At 49.3% G+C, this 17528-nt stretch overlaps 1 protein-coding gene across 7 annotated transcripts in view; it reads left to right on the top strand.

Annotated features, from left to right (window-relative positions):
- ppp1r13ba (protein phosphatase 1, regulatory subunit 13Ba) overlaps positions 1–17528 on the top strand; it is a 29114-nt gene that overhangs the window by 3553 nt on the left and 8033 nt on the right. For 2 of the 7 annotated variants that reach the window (XM_067242541.1, XM_067242539.1), the window contains exons 1-6: positions 284–529; positions 2601–2748; positions 4270–4389; positions 6505–6566; positions 13763–13864; positions 16932–17121. In XM_067242541.1, coding sequence (XP_067098642.1) covers positions 350–529; positions 2601–2748; positions 4270–4389; positions 6505–6566; positions 13763–13864; positions 16932–17121 — 802 coding nt within the window. In that variant the 5' untranslated portion in view covers positions 284–349. Of the gene's footprint in view, positions 1–283; positions 530–2600; positions 2749–4269; positions 4390–6504; positions 6567–9705; positions 10324–13762; positions 13865–16484; positions 16506–16931; positions 17122–17528 lie in introns of those variants that run through there. The other 5 variants (XM_067242538.1, XM_067242543.1, XM_067242542.1 and 2 more) reach the window with 5 other exon arrangements.

The raw sequence follows: 17528 nt of genomic DNA, 5'->3' as shown, positions 1-17528 counted from the left end.
CCCCCCCCCCCCCCCCCCCCCTTTCCCTCATGTTTACTGGCACCATCTCCTTCCTCCATTCTGGTGCATGGTATCATACACTCTGCCAGGCACACATTCTCTCTCTCTCCCTCTCTCTCTCCCTGTCTCTCTCTCTCCATCTCTCTCCCTCTCCCCCTCTCTCTCTCTCTCTCTCTCTCTCTCTCTCTCTCTCTCTCTCTCTCGCACACACACACACACACACAAACACACGCTGCCCTGACAGATCTCTGCCTCTCAGCCGTGTAAGACAGTTCGTGCTCCGCTCTCTCCGGCTCTCCCTTCCCGTCTCTCCCTCCGGTGTCTCTCCCTCCTTCCCTCGTGTGGCTCCATGAAGAGGTTCCTCAGCCAGGTTCTCCGGAGACTGGTGTCTGTGTCCAAGGACCAGCCCTGGTTCCACCATCAGAACCCCCACCGCAGCTGTCCCTGGACCCGTAGCCGGGCTAAGGAACAGCCCCAGGGCCAGGAGGGGAAGCAGGATCCGACACCTGCCCCATGCGGGGTGGATAAGGTGACCAGACAGGGGGAGGTCCTAGGGGTCTGGAGGGTCAGAGGCTGGTGAGGTGCTTGCTCTTCTGGTTCTGCTCAGGAGCCACAGCTCTGCTGCACCTTCCTAAAAATAACCAGAGTCATCCAAGGCTGAAGTCAGGAGGCAGGGCAGCAGCGGGCTGGCTCATCCAGGGCTGAAGTCAGGAGGCAGGGCAGCAGCGGGCTGGCTGTGGGCTGTAGGGAACAGTTGACAGAGGCAGTAGATAGTGGCGTTGTTGGGAGTCTCTGTAGTGGTGTTGACGCTGTGTGCTGTGTGGTTGAAATGTTCTCTGGTGAGTTTGTACTCACATGCACTCAGTACTCCTTGTTGGGGTCTATGAGGTGTATAACAACAACACATTGAATAGGACTAATCAGATGTGGTGGCTTTGTTTTGTCAACAACGTGAGTTTGCTTGGGGTGAATTAAGGAGATGTGAGTTGTGTGAATGTGTGGCTGTGAGTATGTTGGCAGTATAGTGCAATGCACCACTAATACACAGCTGGTGTGGGTGAGTGTGTGAAACAGTACGATCCCAGCAGATTTGGAACTCTTGCTGCTCTCTGTGTACTTTCTGAACTTTGTGTGAATCACAGGAGCTTTGTGTGAATCACAGGAGCTTCGTGTGAATCACAGGAGCTTCGTGTGAATCACAGGAGCTTCGTGTGAATCACAGGGAGGACTGACCAGATTACATTTACATTTACATTTAGTCATTTAGCAGACGCTTTTATCCAGAGCGACTTACAGTAAGTACAGGGACATTCCCCCGAGGCAAGTAGGGTGAAGTGCCTTGCCCAAGGACACAACGTCATTTGACATGTCCGGGAATCGAACTGACAACCTTCAGATTACTAGTCGGCTTCCCTCACCGCTCAGCCACCTGACCGCTCAGCCACCTGACTCCCCAGATTACAACCTCTTGTACACAGACAGACAGAGAGACGCACACAAACACACACGCTTATTCACATACCCCTAATGAGGTGAACCACAAACATGAAAATAGAACTGAAAAGGGAGGAACAGTGAACCTGTGTCCAGTCTGAGAAAAAGAGAGATGATCCCTCTCTCTCCATAACCCCTGATCTCCCTGGATTTGTATTCTCTCTGTTTATCCTGATGTATGTTTTCATTTGTCACCTTTCGGACACATACACACATACACACATACACACACACACACGTTTACACATGACATAATCTGATGATTATAGCTTGGTGTTGTAATCCAAGCCTTACAGAATGGGCCCTCCTCTCAATCTGTCTGCATGCAGCGAGAGATTACCTTACATCTTGGCATACAGGCTCCGATCCGTGGTGTGTGTGTGTGTGTGTGTGCAGAGTCTACACACAGAGGGCTGGGTTTTTAAACAGACACGACCCATGTCAGCTGTTTGACATAAATACCATCATCCAGGACGCTTTCTGCTGGGGTGTGTGTGTCCATGTATGTGAATGTGTGTTTGTGCAATTGTGACCTATACCACAGTTAAATCATTAAATTCTGTTGCTATGCCCCAGATTATCTCAAATATCCGGTCCTCCACAGATTGTCAATCTAGATGGGACGACACAGGAAATTCCAGTTTTATAATGTGCCCAAATTCTAATCTGTGGTGGACCAACACACACAAACGTCCTTGCAAGGGCCTATATGTCTGCTGTTTCAGTTGGACTATGAACAAAGCTCGTCCTACATGCCCGACAATCCCCCTGGGTGTCTGAGTTCTCTGTTTGGCAGACTGCCTACACTGTATGTTCCCGGCCGAACCCTTCTAGGAGGGTGTTGGCTCGATTCAGAGTCAACTGTCAGATTGACCTCTCTCTCCTTCTCTGTGTATTTGTAGAAGGCAACTTGATGTAGCACCCTGTATGGAGACAACGCCAGCCTTTGGCAGGGCTGGAGACCCAGTACCGGTCACTCTTTATTACTGAGACACATTCAGGGAGCCACTAGGCCCAATATTAATGTCTGCACTACGGACATGAAACCTCCAAGCTACCAGTCCCTCTGTAACGCCGGAATCATCCGGCCTGCTCTGCCCCTCCAGACGATCCTGACGGTGTTCCTCAACGACACCCAGCAGATGCTGACGGAGGTTCCCATCACCCCGGAGACCACCTGCCGAGACGTGGTGGACTTCTGCAAGGAGGCCGGGGAGAGCGGCTGCCACCTGGCAGAGGTGTGGCAGGGCAACGGTAGGCTCTCTCTCTGTCTGTCTGTCTGTCTGTCTGCCTGCCTGCCTGCCTGTCTGTCTGTCTTCCTGCCTGCCTTCCTGCCTGCCTGCCTGCCTGCCTGCCTGTCTGTCTGTCTGTCTGTCTTCCTGTCTGTCTGCCTGTCTGCCTGTCTGCCTGTCTGTCTGTCTGTCTGTCTGTCTGTCTTCCTGTCTGTCTGTCTGTCTGTCTGCCTGTCTTCCTGTCTGTCTGTCTGTCTGTGTCTGCCTGCCTGTCTTCCTGTCTGTCTGCCTGCCTGCCTGCCTGACTGGTGCCATCACTGGTGTTAGTGAGCCATACAGGCAGGGATGATAAAAGAGAGACAGAGTCCTGAGAGACGGAGATAAAGACAGAGAGGAAGGTTGCCACTGTAATAGAAGTGAGAAAATCTGCCTGGGTAAATATTGGGGCTGGGTCAACTCCTCCCTTCGGGTCCAGGCCACCAGCCACATGCCCCAACAATGGTGTCCTTGTCCCTAGAGCTCCTCTCCCTGTCCTTCCCACCCTCCCCTCATCTTTCACCCTGCCCCCAGTCCAGACCGGCCCTAACCAGCCCTGCTCAGATAGACAGAGGGAGAGGTAGAGACAGATAGACATGTAAACAGAGAGAGAGAGAGAGAGAGAGAGAGAGAGAGAGAGAGAGAGAGAGAGAGAGAGAGAGAGATCAGCTAAGAGAGGTATACAAAGGGAGAAAGAGGCAGAGGGAGAGGCAGAAGATGAGGAAGGAAATGTGGGTCAGGGTGTCTGTGGTGATGACCCTGCCTCTGCCCCTGGCCATGCAGACTGAAGCACAACCCACATGACAGTCAGTCCCCAGACGGTAACCTTGCCTGGATCCAGCCCACACATTCCTCCATGTGACAGAAGAATTCATTTTAATTGTTTACAGATTGTGGTTTCTGTGAAGGGTTACATAGGCTCTGTGTAGCAGTGTGTCATGTGCAGTGCGTAGTGTGCAGTGTGCATCCAGTTCAGTGGTTCAGCGAGAGGGATAATATGGGCTAATGTTATTATCCCTTCTATTAATAGTAAGCTAATCTCCGATAACCTCATGCTGTGATTGTCAGCTAAACACAGCACATTGTCACTGATGTCAATAATCCACATTATTATGTATGTAATGAAAAGGCTCATTGACACAATAATCAGAGTAAACCAAATAAGAGTGACAGTACACAAGGAATTTATCATTTGAGGTCAGTCAGTTAATTTAAATCATATCAGCACATTCCCTTCCTGGGTGGGGCGATACTGTAATCCCCCCCCCCCCTCCTGCATCACAAGCCTGTTTCAGCTACTTTAGAGAGTCAAAGGATTGTTTTTCAACTGTCAGTACCCTGCCCCCTCCCTAGAGAACCCCCCCCCCTACTAGGCTCCTGTTGGTACATGACCCTGTGTGACAGTACCCTGCCCCCCCCCCCTCCCCAGAGAGACCCCCCCCCCCCTACTAGGCTCCTGTTGGTACATGACCCTGTGTGACAGTCCGTCCGCTGTTCCCCTCCTCAGAGAGAGGGATCCCTTTTGAGCATCTGATGTACGAACATCTGCAGAGGTGGGGCCCGAGGAGGATAGAAGTCAAGTTCTACCTGCGACACGAGGAGTGTCCGTCCGACTCCAGCCTGCACGGTGGGTACAACACACACACACACACACACACGTGCACATGCACAACAAATAGTTTGTATATCCGTAGTTCTCTGCAGATGTCAACAAGATATGTACTATTTATGTAACACTGTTCCTGTCGTCCTTCCGATTTCTGTCAGTGTTCTATTCCAGAACAGAGAGGATTCCTCCGAGTCTGGCTGTTTGTTTGGACTCCTGAGTTACTGTTATGCATTTTCCATGACCTCTTTTCTCCTCTCTTCTCTTCTCCTCTCTTCTCTTCTCTTCTCTTCTCTTCTCTTTTCTTCTCCTCCCCTCCCCTCCCCTCCCCTCCCCTCCCCTCCCCTCCCCTCCCCTCCCCTCCCCTCCCCTCCCCTCCCCTCCCCTCCCCTCCCATCCCCTCCCCTCCCCTCCCCTCCTAGAGAGTTGACTGTTTCAGTGGAGCAGGACTTAGCATGGCTGGCTGGGCTAACTGATTGACTGATGGACTGGCTGGCTGGCTGCTCTTACGTAACTAATCGCTTTTAGGGATAATTAGCCCTGTGCGCCCTCCGCTGCCCTCTGCTGCCCTCTGCACCTGAGACGGATCAGAAGCAGCCAGGCTTGACGGACTGGGGACACTGGAAGTGGTGGTGGGGGTGGTGGTGGTAGGAGTCTAGGGAGACTGGAGGAATTGGGAGGGGGGGGGGGGGTTCAAGGCTGGCTGGGGGGGACTGAAAGGATGGGGAGGGCAGGGAAGGTTAGAGCAGGCTTTGAAGTTGATGTGTGTGTGGGTGTGTGTGTCTGAGTAAAACAGAGAGCCCCTGGTCTACAGCCCCAATGATGGAGGAGAGGTATTAGTTGCTGACAGGATTACCTTCCCTTTCCAGTCACCCTCATACTGCACTGGACAGTGTTTAGAGCATTAAACCACCCACTATTAATAGAGAACGCAGTTGGAGGGAGGTGAGTTTGTGTGTGGATGTGAGAGTGTGTCTGTGGGTTCTCATCAAAGGGAATCGACAGGGACAGGTCTGGGGTGTTGGTAGTGGAGGGTTGACGGCAAGGTCAAGGTCGTCCCATGTCTGACTGTGGACATGTCGTGTCCAGCCTAGTGGGGGAATTCTAGAACTTTCACCACAAAGAGATAATGAAACACCAATCAGAAGAGAAGATCCCCATTGATTGTCGACATGGCTAGACGGAGTGAAGGTTCAGGGGTGTTGTTTAATTTTGTGGTGTTGGATTTAGTGGGAAGTGTAAATGGAGTGTGACTAATCTGAACGTTGTTGCATCAGTTCCTACTACAGCACTGGGTTTCTGTTTCCTCCAACTTAGGCTGAGTTAGGGGGGCGTAATCTGTTAGTAACTCCAACCTTCAACGTTCAAGTTCTCTACCCAACTGGTGTATCGCTAGTCTCTTTTTAGCTTTGGAAAATTCAGACGCAGAATCAGTGCCCAGAGACTCAAGCCTGGATCCAAGTTCCATTCTTACTGGGGCTTCATGTTGTGAAAGCTAAATTGGTCAAATCGGAGATAAGTGCACCATAATCCTCAAAACGCCGGTGAATTATTACATTGATCTCCTAAAAACTCTTTTTGTGATTTCCCTAAAGAGGATATTATCCGCTTAAGTAAACAATGAAAGAACGGAACACAAAACCTGAAATCACAAAAAAGAGAGATTTGTCCTCTGTAATTTACACACGTGTTTCAAGGGTTGGTTTTTGTCCCTCCTCAGTGTGATTGGGCCGTCTGAAGTGGAGACGTTGTTGTGATTAGGAAGGACCGAGATAGCAGGGTTTGGCCCGAAGACACAGACGGCTGCTTGTATATCTTACATTTACATTACATTTAGTCATTTAGCAGACGCTCTTATCCAGAGCGACTTACAGTAAGTACAGGGACATTCCCCCGAGGCAAGTAGGGTGAAGTGCCTTGCCCAAGGACACAACGTCAGTTGGCATGACCGGGAATCGAACTGGCAACCTTCGGATTACTAGCCCGATTCCCTCACCGCTCAGCCACCTGACTCCCTTGGACATATATATAATAATAATATCTTGGACAGCATCTCTGACTGCACCTCTAATATGGGATGCTGTGGCTCCAGTTTGTGAAGCTGCGGCCTGATCTGATGTCTTGTTTCCCCTGCAGAGAGTCCAGAGCAGAGCAGCACAGTAAGAGGAGGGAACGCCGACCTGCTCACAGACAACCAGGTGAGTCGACACACATACACACACACACACATACACACTCACACACTCACACGTACTAACACACACAAACCTAGAAATAACAATTGAAGTTGTGGGGCTCAAGAATGTCCTCCCTATTTATTTATTGTACAGTAGTTTACTATCCTGGGAACTTCTGTTCCCAAACAAGACCACACACACACACACAGATCTCAATCCAGCTTTCTGAGAATTGATAAAGTGTCTCTCCACAGCAGTTATCCAGTCAATTGGATCCCTCCCCACTCTCCATCTCTGTGTGCGTGCAGGGCTGGCCTGGTGACATCAGTCAGACTCCGCCTAAAGCTCTCTGTCATTCTCAGTACTAGGCAGAATACAGTAAACAGTAATGATATCAGCACAGTGACATACCCTCTAACCTAACCTAGTATGTGTGTGTGGGTGTGTGTGTGTGTGTGTGTGTGTGTACGTGAGTGTTAAAAGTGTTTCTTGTCAGTTGTTTGTAAAATCCCAAGGATTAGTGTAAGGCTTAGTGACAGGAATGATTACAGATTTCTCAGAGTTGCCTCGTGTGAGAGTAGGGGATCAAACTCTTCTTACTCCCGTCTGGCTTCTTTGGCTCAGGCTAACAACTAGTCTGGTGTCTCTTGTGTTGGCTAACAGCTAGTCTGGCTTCTTTGGCTCAGGCTAACTGCTAGTCTGGCTTCTTTTGCTCAGGCTAACTGTTAGTCTGGCTTATTTGGCTCAGGCTAACTGCTAGTCTGGCTTCTTTGGCTCAAGCTAACTGCTAGTCTGGCGTCTCTTGTGTTGGCTAACAGCTAGTCTGGCGTCTCTTGTGTTGGCTAACAGCTAGTCTGGCATCTCTTGTGTTGGCTAACCACTACTCTGGCTGCTCTGGCTCTGGCTGGTGGCTAGTGTAGATACTTTGACCCTGGTTAACTGCCAGCGTGATTGCTTTGGGCCTGGCTAACTGCTAGTCTAGATTATTTGGCCCTGGCTAATGATTAGTTTTGACTACTCTGGCCGTGGCAAAAGGCTAGTCTAGCATCTCTGGCCATGGCTAATGGCTAGTTTGGCTGCTTTGGCAATGGTAGGCTCCCTTTTCCACTGTACTTGAGGTGAAGCTGTCAGCTGTGCCAGCCAGTAGTTACTGTTTCAACAAGCCCACGTTGTTCCACTCTTTATCTCTGCTGTATTCGTCAACAGAACAACTTAAATACTTAATAACTTGTGCTATTTGGTCAGTGATAAAGGCTTTGGTCATTCTCCTCTAGTTCCTTCCAAATGGGTATTTAGTTCATATATCCATACCTGTTAACCTGTTGAGTTCCCCTACACAGTCTAATCCAGACTCAAATATCTTAAGACCGCTTCTGCCACACACTCTGGTAAATGAATGCAACTTGAGTTATAGATACTCAAGCAAGTTTTACTCTCTCTCTCTCTCTCTCTCTCTCTCTCTCTCTCTCTCTCTCTCTCTCTCTCTCTCTCTCTCTCTCTCTCTCTCTGTCCGTCCGTCCAGAGATTACCTCGGTCTCATGACATAACTCTCCTTACGGTAAGAGGATTCTCGGGCTCTGTGGACGTGGGCTGTGTCTCCAGTACACTTCTTCTCTCTGTCCTGTTTCTCGGCCAACACAGCGGGTCACTAGCCTAGCAGGCTGTCTCTGGTTGACAGCTTTTAGCGACAGGAGTAGCTATACTTTGAAGGCAAGGGAGAGAGCGCACTACAAGGGTGAGTTCTTTATCAGAAAAAGGATTTATCTGACGTTTGTGTGTGGGGGTGTGTGGGGGTGTATGAGTTTGTTTGTGTCTGTGTCTCAATTAGAGAGAAAGAGAGGGAGTGAAAGAGGGAGAGTGTGAGTCAGAGAGAGAGAGATAGAGAGAGAGAGAGAGAGAGAGAGAGAGGGAGAGAGAGAGAGAGGGAGAGAGAGGGGGGGAGAGAGAGGGGGGGGAGAGAGAGAGAGAGCGTGCATGAGGGTGTGGGGGCACAGCTGTGCTCTTAGTAGAGAACTTGGCCTGGTCTTATCCTACCTAGGCTGTTTTAGATTCCTCTAACACCTCTTCATAAGTTCGTAAGTAGAGATTCCAGTCATCTGTTTTTATAACGGCCATTTTAGACAGGAAAACAACAGGTGTGAGATGATGGCTGGCCAGGGACCCTCCCTGTTTTCCCAACAGTCTCACTATTATGTCCTTGATCCCTCATTGGAGGAATTCCTTTTCTGAAAACTTCTTACATTGGTTTCGGGGGAGTAGACATAAGGAAAGGTTGTACCAATCCCCTCCCCCAAACCACAGCCCCCCCCCCTCCCAATCAAAGCCCCCCCCCCCATCCCCCCTCAGTAAATGACTACTAAGGAGGTGAGCTGTTCATAGCAGAAACAGTAGACTGACCAGGAGGATTTGACCGGATGACTGTGTCCGTCACAGCCTCTCTGTTGACACAACTGTGTGTGGTTAGAGCTTCCGAAGCACAGGGCAAGGAGACATGCTACTGTACTGTACTGGCTCAGACTGATCCTGAGGGCTGAGGGCTTGACAGGCTTTAGAGGAGCCCCTTTGCCGTACACTGGTCATGCATGAAGAGTTTGTTCTACTCTAATATAGCGAAGAGTTCTGCCATGAACTTTATCTGAATTGCTTGCAAAGTATAATATATTGTATTACTTGTGTAGGCAGTATGGCTTATGACAGACTAACAAGTGTTTCATATATGTACCGGGTCCATGTTTAGATTGATGTAGACATCAGAGTTTACACTGTAGTCTTCACTCAAATCCTTCACAATATGAAAGGTTAAGTCGATGTACACAGAGAGTAAATCTATGTAAATGTTTGTATTGACTGTTTACAATCCCTATTCCTCTGTGATCACTGGCCTGTTAGTATAAGAATATGCACGCGATTGGCAAGCACTAGGCCTCTATTTAAATCCCCCGTAACATCAGTAGACTACCTGTCCGGGAGACAGCTGTGGCGCAGCGAGTTTATGGCAGCAGAGATAGGGAGGGAGAGAGTGAGAGGGTGTGTGCTGCAGTCCAGCTACCAGAGCTGAAAGAGAGAGAGGGGGGGGGGAGGGGGGGGGAGAGGGAACTGGGAAGCATGAGAGTGCGGGAGAGGGGGAGCGCGGGGGATGCGCGGGGTGGATAGAACTGCTGGCGCGTCAAAATTGGAACAAAACCCTCCCCAGGGGACAAAAACTTACGCAGTAACAAAGTCATGTCGGCGATAAACATCCGCCGCTTTATGAACGTGTTTCGGTCGTTCATTATAAACTAACATGATAGAGAACAAGATCATTTGAACAGATTGCCGTTATTGGGGAATGACAGCGTTATCCACCTCGGTGAGCAGCAGCCGTGACTGCCGTCCCGTGACTGTGGTTCACCCCCGGCGGAGTGAGTCGGGGACTTGATTTTGCCTATCCAGTTATACCGTTCAGTGGATGCAGATGTGAGCGCGTGTGCGCACGCTGGTTTTACATCATGTTCGAATGGGACATGAGGGGAATAACAAGCTAAGCTCGCGCCAGTGTGTCGTAGGCAAGATCCTCCTCACCGCATCCTCGGACAAGTACGAAAGTTCTGATAGAGATCTGACCGGTACACTGCTCTCAGAATATTTAAGTGTGACATTTTTCTGATTAGGCAGAGAAACGAATTTTACCGTAAAAATGGAATGGAACCACGTAGAGGCAGTGCAGGAATTTACCGTTGAAGGACAATGCAGCAAAATTAAGGTGCGATCTTGCAGAATTACCTGGGACTCCCACCAGGTAATCAAAGCTATTTTAGTACGGTCTGATGTCATATTGTTATATTGTTGTAATACAAGCGCAGATGTATCCTAGTCTAATGGTATATCTTAGCCTGGTGAATGAGATAAATACACAGTGAGCTGAATAAATAAATACATAGTTTTAAATTGGGATTTGTTTTTAGGTCTGCTGTTTTGGTTGATAAATAATCTAGATAACAGTGATTTCAATGTTTTTAACAATAACCTTTGTGTGATTTTCAGCTCTCAGATTTTAGCTCTAAGAAACTTGACATGACGAGTTGGATAAATGAGTCTAGTAGTGAAAGTCCAGCCTGGTCTTGGTTCTGGTCTGTGTTCTGGTCCTGGCCTGCTCCAGGTCCTTTTACAAGTCCAGATCCTTGTCTTGGCCCTGGTTTCTGACACGTAGGTCAGCGTTGCCTCATTTCAGCAATTATGTCATGGGGTGACGTAGAGGAAATGCACTGTAACTGATTTGGGCTGCTTTCCCCTTACCTTGCATTCTGTCCCTCTCACTCGCCCAGTCTGCTCACGCTCTCTCCTCCCTCTCTCCCCCATTTGTGCCCCTCCCTCTCCTCTACTCCATATCAACTCCCTCTCCTCTACTCCATATCAACTCTCTCTCCTCTACTCCATATCAACTCCCTCTCCTCTACTCCATATCAACTCTCTCTCCTCTACTCCATATCAACTCTCTCTCCTCTACTCCATATCAACTCTCTCTTCTCTACTCCATATCAACTCTCTCTCCTCTACTCCATATCAACTCTCTCTCCTCTACTCCATATCAACTCTCTCTTCTCCTTTCCATCTCTTCTCGGTCTCTGCTCCTCCTCTCCTTTATTTCCACTACTTCTTGGTTAACAAGTTGAGTCAGGTGGCTGAGCGGTTAGGGAATTGGGCTAGTAATCCCAAGGTTGCTGGTACTGTAAGTCGCTCTGGATGAGAGCGTCTGCTAAATGTAATGTAAATGTGACTGTGATTACAGACCAATATCCTGCCGTCAGTCAGTCAGGCATTTGAGGTCAACTAGGAAATAAAGGATATGGTATTCCACAAACTATTAACTTATGCATGGAAACACAGTCGCACACCCATGTACACACACGTACACACACGTACACACACTGGGATGGCCATACTTCCATCTTTCTGATTGTTAGAGAGCAGTCTTCCTGTTCTCACTGGTCTGAGGAACAGATGTGTTTTGAGCTTTGTGAGCCACCGTCGGCTCTTCTAGGGTCACAACTGGGGTGAATGTCAGGGACTTGAACCCATTTTCCGGCAGGGATGAAACTATTCTAGTTTCCCTCTCAAGCTATGATCTAAAAATGCAGTCCTCGTCCCTTTAGTGCGGTGCTAGACAGAGCTGAGCTTCAGCGTGAAAATGACTTCAGACAATGTCTGTATGTGTCTTTGAAAGTGTGAATGAGCATGCATGGTGACTGGTCACGGTCAGTGTGTGTGTGTGCGTGCCTGCGTGTGTGTGTGTGCATGTGTGTGTGTGTGAGTCAGTGAGCCAACACAATAGCAGGACATGGCTTGCCGATTGCAGTCTTCCTAATCTGCCAGTGCAGGCATTTCCTGGTGGTCCAGATGTGATGATTACGGCAGCTCTGCTCTGAGCTCCTACTTTGGGGCTGGGGACCCCCACAGACCAGGCAGAGAGAGGGGGGAGGGAGGGAGGGGGGGCTGGGAGGGAGCGGGGGCTGGGAGGGAGGGTTGGGGGTACTGGGAGGGAGGGGGGGGGGTACTGGGAGGGAGGGAGGTGGGTACTGGGAGGGTGGGGGGGCTGGGAGGGAGGGAGGTGGGTACTGGGAGGGGGGGGGGCTGGGAGGGAGGGAGGTGGGTACTGGGAGGGAGGGGGGGGGGGTTGGGAGGGATGGGGGGGGCTGGGAGGGAGGGGGGGCTGGGAGGGATGGGGGGGGCTGGGAGGGAGGGGGGGGGGGCTGGGAGGGAGGGGGGGGGGGGCTGGGAGGAAAAACAGAGAAATATTATGAAAGAGATAAAAGAGGAGTGAGCGAAAGAGAGAGGCAGATTTGTGCAAAAGTTTAAGCAGAGATGCAAGACTTTTATTTATTTTTACTTTTTAACATCTCGCACTGTGGTTCACACCCAACTTCACAGCAGCAGAACAGCAGCAGAAGATGCTTTGATGCCTCTTCAAAGACAGCTACTGTTTGTTGATGTAGTAGATGTAAAATGCCTATGTTTGAACCGTTACATAAGAACCTCCCTGCTGACTGGAAAACAGGGAGAGACCTGTAGATCTGATGGCTCTGTGCTGTTCTTGGTCTCTTTATAGACTGATGAGCTGCTTCTGTAATACAGCTGCTGTCTGCATCTCACGGTGTAACTCTATACTGTTGTGTGTACCACCTCACCTGCTTGTCAGTCTAATGCAGAGATTCCCAACCAGTTGGGCCGCCAAACCAATTAAAACAAAAGTATGAAAAATTAATAAATATCAAAATATTTATAAATACTGTTGGTAAATGATTATTATAATTCGTACTCATTTTTCAATAAAATGTTGCCTTTCATTTATCATGAACGAAACGCCAATAGTTACGCTTGGCACGTTGACGAAAGACCAACTGACATTTCCACGTTAACTTGAATACACCCACTTCAATCCACTATGCACGCATCACTTCCGCATATTGCATAAGCCGGGTCCAGAGCTGGCCAGGTTTTCTTTAAAAATATATTTTATATTTGAGCTATGTAAGTGGGCCGCAAAGTGTAAAAGGTTGGGAAAGTCTGGTCTAATGTATGCATTAGTTTAGTGTTTGAGAGAGAGAGAGGTGTGGGGGAGAGACCATGTACCAACTGTATTTTGCTACCCTTGGTTGAAAGGAATGACTGTCATTGTTTGCTTCACTAATTATGTGTGTTTTTGTTTGTTTGTGTGCCTGTGTGTGCCTGTGTGTGTGCCTGTGTGTGTGTGTTTGTGTGCCTGTGTGTGTGTGTGCCTGTGCGTGTGCCTGTGTGTGTGTGTGTGTGTGCCTGTGTGTGTGTGTGCCTGTGTGTGTGTGTGTGCCTGTGTGTGTGTGTGTGCCTGTGTGTGTGTGTGCCTGTGTGTGTGTGTGTGTGCCTGTGTGTGTGTGTGTGTGCCTGTGTGTGTGTGTGCCTGTGTGTGCCTGTGCGTGTGCCTGTGTGTGTGCCTGTGTGTGTGCGTGTGCCTGTGTGTGTGTGTGTGTGCCTGTGTGTGCCTGTGTGTGTGTGTGCCTGTGTGTGTGTGTGTGCCTGTGTGTGTGTGTGTGCCTGTGTGTGTGTGTGCCTGTGTGTGTGTGTGTGTGTGCCTGTGTGTGTGTGTGTGCCTGTGTGTGTGCGTGTGCCTGTGTGTGTGTGTGTGTGTGCCTGTGTGTGTGCGTGTGCCTGTGTGTGTGTGTGCCTGTGTGTGTGTGTGTGTGTGCCTGTGTGTGTGTGTTCAGGCTGGGGTCCCTCGTGTGGAGCTCACCCTGTCAGAGCTACAGGAGATGGCTACACGACAGCAGCAACAGATAGAGGCCCAACAACAGATGCTGGTCGCCAAGGTAACAACCACATGTGTGATCCCTGCACACCTCTATGTTTACTGAGCACTCCTCTGGTGACCCAGTGTGCACTGGGGCAACACTGGTTTGCTCACGGCAGTTAACTGCTCAAAATTTGATCTGGGACCATGGTAACCTTAAGTTGTGAACAACAACCCTGAGACTCTGTTGTCAAGACAACTGAAGCCTCCTGACATGAATACCCCCTATCCTCCTCAGAAGACCTCTATTCTCTCTCTCTCTTTATCTCCCCCCCTCTCTCTCTCTCTCTCTCTCTCTCTCTCTCTCTCTCTCTCTCTCTCTCTCTCCCTCTCTACCCCCTCTCTCCACAGCCTTTTCTGTCTCTCTTTAACTCCTTGATCTATGTCTCTACCAGCCATCTTGGAAAATGTGTGTGGAAAGCTGAAGTTGACCCTCCTTGGTGTCGTAGGCAGTTGCCTGCTACCTGACTGGCTCTGGTTACAAAGTCTATCAGCTTTACAAAGGCATTGATTGGTGATGAGGGGTGTGAACGATGGCTCTGGCCCACCATATTGATCTTTCAGTGTTTTGGAAAGGTGTGTTGGTGAAGGCCGAGCATGTTCAGGGGTGTGTCTTTGGACATGTGTGTCCCTGAGTAAATCACTCTGATTGGTCACAGCTTGTCTGTGCCTACCTTGTTCTCTATGCAGCTTGGAGTGTTGCTATGTACAGTATATGTGTGTCGGTGTGTCAAAGATCATTTCCCAGGGGTAGACACCTGGCTCCTCTGTCAGTATTACCTGGAGGGTTGGTAACCCCAATTTGCTGTCTAACATACAAGCAAGAAAACACCTGGACATGCTAACATGCTAACATATCTACATGTAAACACATGGATATGCTAACATACCAGCACAGAAACACATGGACGTGCTAACATGTTAGCATACCATCAGACACACAACACGTTGACATGCAGCAGCTGCTGGTTCAGACCTGTCACTTCTCAATAGAGACTATGGTGACAGAGTTAGCGTCACCGGGGACAACTGCCCAATCCATTCAAGCAACAACAGGAAAGGACTTGCTGTCCGCAGGAAATGAGGTCAGGAGTGAGACGCAGCTGCCAGGAAATAGCCTGAATGTTCAGGAGGGAGAGAAGGAAAGAGGGGGGGACTGGGAAAGAAAGAAAGAGTTAGGGGAGGAGGAAGTGCTATGGAGAAAGGTGGAGGAGGTCCAGTCTTAAATCTTTTCCCTGAAAGCCTCCACACCCATCTAATGTATTTAAAAGCACTATTGTACGCCTGGCCTGGACTAGATTCTGCTTTATGCCTGTCCAATCTCCCCCCCCCCCCCGCGCTCCCCCTTTCTGTCTCTCCTCTCTCTCGTCGTTCCAGGAAGACTGTTCTGAGTCATTGCTCTGGACAGCTTTTGCCTCTAGCACAGAGCAGGGTAGTTAGGTTTATTTGATCCTTCTCCTGAGGCAGTTTGGACTGGGTTGTGGATAACAGGCTGGCTGAATGGTATTCTTCAGTCTGAAGGTAAATATGGCTGTTTTTATTTAGACCAACCCGAAAAGTCCTGTCCTTGATGTTTTTAATCATTGTTGTGTCTGATGGAGACTGCAGATCGGCCTAACAGTCAGGTAGATGATGATGATGATGATGATGATGATGATGGTGGTGGTGGTGGTGGTGGTGGTGGTGATGATGAGTAGTCGAGGAAAAAAGATGGTGTCATAGTTAAGAAGGAGGTGACGATGACAGGCATGGCCTAACAACATACTTTAGTGTAATCCTGCGTGTTGTTGATCATAGGGTGCTGTTTACCTGTGGTGTAGTATTATACCATTTCTCTGTATTGCTGTAATTATGGAGTGGCTAATCACGTGTTCCCTCTGTTAAATGGTGCCTTGTGTTTAGCCAACACTTTATCCTCTCTCCCATTCACTTGCTCTCGTTCTATCTTTCTATCACCCCCATACCCACACACACACACACACACACACACACACACACACACACACACACACACACACACACACACACACACACACACACACACACACACACACACACACACACACTGTCTCTCACTGTCAGGGCCTGTATGGTGTTGGCTCATTCTAGAAATGACCTGAAACTGCTTCCATCAGCAGAACCACACAGCTCACAGAACACAGCACAAAGCCTGGCTCTCTTTATTGCCTTCTTTCATGCCATCTCTCCTTCTCTCAGTCTGACTCTGTTCTGTTTTCATCCATTCACTGCCACCATCGCCACAGGCCATCTTGGTACGGTTGTTTGTTTGTTCTGTTACGGTTCACTCACATACAGAGCTGGATGAATGCAGCTCTGATATTGATACTGTTGTCATAGTACCTTCAGATCTGCTCAGTAATTTGAAAAAAAAAAACTGTTTCCTGTTTTTGGTGATAAGAATGTTGTATAAAGTTGTATTTCGTGTGTGTTTTTGTGGCTTTGTAAACTTTCTGTTATGGTTTGCAAATGTATACTTTTAACAAGCTTAAAAAGAAAAAAAACTAACCAGAGTGATCTGCCCCTTCTTCTCTCTCTCTCTCTCTTTCTCTCTCTCTCTCTCTCTCTCTCTCTCTCTCTCTCTCTTTCTCTCTTCCCTGTAAACCCTTTGTTCCCCTCAGCTCACCTCTGTGCGCACAGAGGTGTGTGCTTTTGTGTGTGTGTGTGTGTGTGTGTGTATCTGTGCATGTGTGTGTTCCCTTTGCTCCACAGTGTGTGAATGAAGCTGAGGAATGTTGCTTCTACATTTCCCAACCGAACCCTAACCCACCCCACATCTGGAACTCATTGTAACCCTGTGTTCCTCCTTTCTCCTTTCCTCTCTTCCCCTCTCATCTCCTCTTCTCTCCCCTGCCCCCTCCCCTCTCATCTCCTTCCCTGCCCTCTCCTTCCCTATCCTGTCCTCTCCCCTGCCCCCTCCCTTCCCCTCTCCTCTCCTTCCCTGGCCTCTTCTCTCCCCTGCCCTCTTCCCTCTCCTCTCCTCTCCTTCCCTGCCCTCTCCTTCCCTATCCTGTCCTCTCCCCTGCCCTCTCCTCCTCTCTCCTCCCCTCTCCTCCCCTCTCCTCCAGGAGCAGAGGCTGAGGTACCTGCAGCAGCAGGGGGGCAGGCAGGGGCAGGGTCCAGGGGGCCAGACCCAGTCTGAGGCTGAGAAGCTCCAGAGGCTGAAGGAGAAGGTGGAGAGCCAGGAGGCCAAGCTGAAGAAGATAAGAGCCATGAGAGGACAGGTGGACTACAGCAAGCTCATCAACGGCAACCTGTGTAAGACACAAACACAAACACACCCACACACACAAACATGCTCAGTCAAACACACAAAAAACAGTCCTGATACAGGATCATGTTTTAACATGGCCGTGTGTGAGTCTAATTCCTTGCAGCTGTCCATGATGTCAGTTCTGTCTCTATTTCTAGGGTTTGGAATGTGGTGGCCCTCCTCATGTTTTGGTCAGGGTGTGGTGCTCACAGTAGTCCTCCTGGTGACTCTTAAGATGTGTGTGTGTGTGTGTGTGTGTGTGTGTATGTGTGTGTCCATGGTCCTCTGTGTGCTGTGTGCTGTCCAAGGCTGCACCCTGTTGGCAACAGCACAGATATACTCCAGAACAGTTTAGATCTACCCCTCTCTCTCTCTACTGTCTCTCTCTCTCTCTCTCTCTCTCTCTCTCTTT

This window comes from Osmerus mordax, chromosome 9 (genome assembly GCF_038355195.1).
Source record: "Osmerus mordax isolate fOsmMor3 chromosome 9, fOsmMor3.pri, whole genome shotgun sequence".
Taxonomy (NCBI): Eukaryota; Metazoa; Chordata; class Actinopteri; order Osmeriformes; family Osmeridae; genus Osmerus; species Osmerus mordax.
This window is presented reverse-complemented; position numbering and strand designations above follow the sequence as displayed.